Here is a 3189-nt window from a genome sequence, read left to right as displayed (position 1 = left end):
AAAAAAAAAAAAAAAAAAAGATTAAACCAGTCTTTGCCTTTTCCATTTGATAAATAAAATGTAGTTGCTATTCAGAGAAACCTCGCAGCTCGAGCTACAATGCAGCTTTTTCTACTCTTTCAGTTTATATGAAATATATTTATTTTATATTTATATATAAATTTTTATCTTAACACAATTGTAAGACCTCCAAAAGTATGTGCTTTTTGTGTATGTGTAGTTTCAGTTGTTCATACATTTTCTTGTAAATTTTTAAATAAATTTTAGTACAACTTTTTTGTAAATGATTTGTTCGTGAAAATGTTCGTATGCAGATTTTATGCACAAATTTGTGTGTAAACATTCTTAGTGAATGAAATCCAATTACTAAATTGTAGTGAAAAAATTATAAAAATGAACACATTTTCTACTATTTAGTTTGATGAAATAGCTTTCAAATCTGGCATATGAGAAATGAATAGTATTAATACTAATTAGCATAATATCCATCTTTTTAGAAGAAGATTTCTGATCCATGAAACTGCAGGGGGCTTGTGATATTGTAATAAAAAAAGCTAATTACAAATTAAAATTCGTCAAATTTGAACAAAATAACTTTTAAATATTTTTTATTTTAAAACCAATTTAAAATGTTCTATAAAATAAGACATTTACTTATATCTTATTCAAATAATTAACTCTTGTACTTAAAAATTATGATGAAAAAATAATTACAATCAAGTTCAAGGAAACCATTATATGGAGTTGCTCAATAAATCCAAACTTCTTAACAGCAAAAAGTCCAGTTTAGCATGCAGGCACTGGCAGATGCAATGTCTAGACATGCTCACAGAACAAGCGCAAGTTAGACATGCTTAAGAGTCTACAGAGAGAGAGAGAGACAGAGATTCACTCTGCAGCTCAGAGAAAAGCCAAAGAGCTCGAGTCAGACACATTGGCTAGGATCAGAAAGGAAATGCGGAGAGTAACAAAAAGCCTAAAGACTTCACTCATGATAAAAATGATTTTGCCCATTTCTATTTTTACCCAGTCAGATGTTCATCCAATGCAAAGCCACACAGTTTTATCATACAAATGTCACAATGGCCTAATTTTTCTAATCACAAACATTTATAATAGCATCCGAGAAACATCATGTATAACCTTTTGTGCAGGACATAGATATAATCCAAAACCACTTTCAAATCGTCATACATTTTAAGCAAGTTGTCAAATCTTTAACAACACAACTAAACTAGTTACATGTTCTTTTATGAGAGGACTGAAAGTGGTAAACAGTCAAAACCATCCATAACCAAATCTTTAATATACATCAATCACCATTTTTGGCTAGAATTCAATTAGAAATGTCACAGGAAAGCTGGAACTGTAATTTCTTTAAATGCCGGGCCATTTAGGGACTGACCTTATTTTATATTTGAGAAAACATTACTAAACAATTAGAGTTTGATTTATGGATGACTATATTAAACACACTTCAGTGAGTGTGAGGAAATTCTCTCCAACTAAATTACAATTTATCATCTTACAGAATAATCCTTAAATGGGTTTTAATGTCAATGTGAAAGAGAAATAAATGATATTTTAAACTATTTTCACACTGAAATGACAATAAAGGCCCGAAAGGCTCCAAATTCAATTCATAATAATTGTTTTATAGTCGATCAATTTTAGCTCTGATTTGTATTCTGGAAACCCTTGTATAATGTAAATACATATAGAACACAGCCAATTAAAATGAGTCATGCTGATGCAAGAGCCAACTTATCAATCAGGTTTGTGGTTAGGGAGGATAGCATGCCAACTAATCATCTTCATTCAAATGCCAAACAGTCAGTATGTTTTGGTTTCATGTCTCTAATACTGTATGTCTTTTCCAGTGGTTTAGAGGTCAACGTCATGCTGGTTATTTGAACACTACAGCAGGTATTACAGTATTATTTTGACATCAGCATTCCAGGAGTTTTTAAGAATCTTAATCTTTCAGTCAAATTTGCCCCCTCACGTGCGAGAAGAGGTGCAGGTGTAGGGGTTAGACAGTCTTGCTTTGTTTAGCTGCTCTGACCAGGGCATTCAGCGCTCACTGCTGAATCTCTGGTACCTTTTTCTGCATCAATCTCAGCTCCTCACTCAGATTACTGTTGGCCTTCATCAGTGTCTGAATTTTGGCCTCTGAGGCTGAAAGCGCATTTTTCACCTCCAGAAACTCCTGCACGGAAATCGATCCATCGGACAGATCAGAGTCCAGACTCTTAAGGAGAAAAGAAGTAGCTGGGTAAGACAGCCGACATGTGCACATCTACACTGTGATGGCAAGAATGGCACAAGTCAAAGTTCCTAAATCTTTACAGGTCTACCTTAGCTCTGTCTGCTTTGCCCACTCGTAAATCAGTTTCCGTGTCCTCATCGGATGCCACACTGTCATAGTCTGGCTGGTCAATTTCCTGGCTTTCACTTCCATGACGACTACCCATACTTTTGAAGAATACATCAACATTGTCTATGAAAAAGTAGACACAACAATCATGAAACATCAATAAGAACTTTAAAAGAAATCAAGGCGCAAGGCTGGTGTGTCTGTATGCAGGCTGTACCTTTAGGACTTGAGACTGAATTCCCCTGCTGGCGTCGCTTTGCATCACTTAGAATATCAATCACAAGTGTGGCAAATTCATGAGCATTAAACCTTGCCAGCTTTTGCCTTCCCTGTCAAAGAAATTAAGTGATGATTTCATTGCATGTTCATTGCCTGAACAACTAGTTGATCTTTACATCACTTGCTCACCAATGGATCCTCTGCAGTGAATGTGTGCCGTCAGAATGAGAGTCCAAACAGCTGATAAAAACAACAATAATCAACACATTCCAGTCCAATCAAAATGCTCTTTATATTTAAACATATAAGCGGTTATACTACAAAAAAAAACATTTGCAAGTTTTAGAACTCAAAAATAAGCCGGCTTAAAATCTAAATATACTTTTTTATTATTCTGAAACGGCCGGATTTGAAATTGGGAGAACCTCTTTATAACCTAAGAAATGTAATAAAAATCTGAAACTGCATTTCATAACCCCTTTAATAGATAGATGTTCATTGATGGACTGGATTCGTGTGGATTATTGTGATGTGTTTATCAGCTGTTTGGGCTCTCATTCTGATGGCACCCATTCACTGCAGAGGATCCACTG

The 3189-nt window shown here is 34.7% G+C and overlaps 1 protein-coding gene across 3 annotated transcripts in view; it reads right to left on the bottom strand.

Annotated features, from left to right (window-relative positions):
• Positions 1-3189, bottom strand: part of LOC107741235 (ARF GTPase-activating protein GIT2) — a 28587-nt gene that overhangs the window by 10627 nt on the left and 14771 nt on the right. For all 3 annotated transcript variants that reach the window (XM_016553908.1, XM_016553909.1, XM_016553910.1), the window contains 3 exons: positions 2595-2706; positions 2358-2500; positions 2102-2251 (listed from right to left, as the gene is read on the bottom strand). In XM_016553908.1, coding sequence (XP_016409394.1) covers positions 2102-2251; positions 2358-2500; positions 2595-2706 — 405 coding nt within the window. The remainder of the gene's footprint in view (positions 1-2101; positions 2252-2357; positions 2501-2594; positions 2707-3189) is intronic.

The sequence above is a fragment of the Sinocyclocheilus rhinocerous genome, unplaced genomic scaffold (assembly GCF_001515625.1).
Source record: "Sinocyclocheilus rhinocerous isolate Xijiao unplaced genomic scaffold, SAMN03320098_v1.1 scaffold615, whole genome shotgun sequence".
Lineage (NCBI taxonomy): Eukaryota > Metazoa > Chordata > Actinopteri > Cypriniformes > Cyprinidae > Sinocyclocheilus > Sinocyclocheilus rhinocerous.
This window is presented reverse-complemented; position numbering and strand designations above follow the sequence as displayed.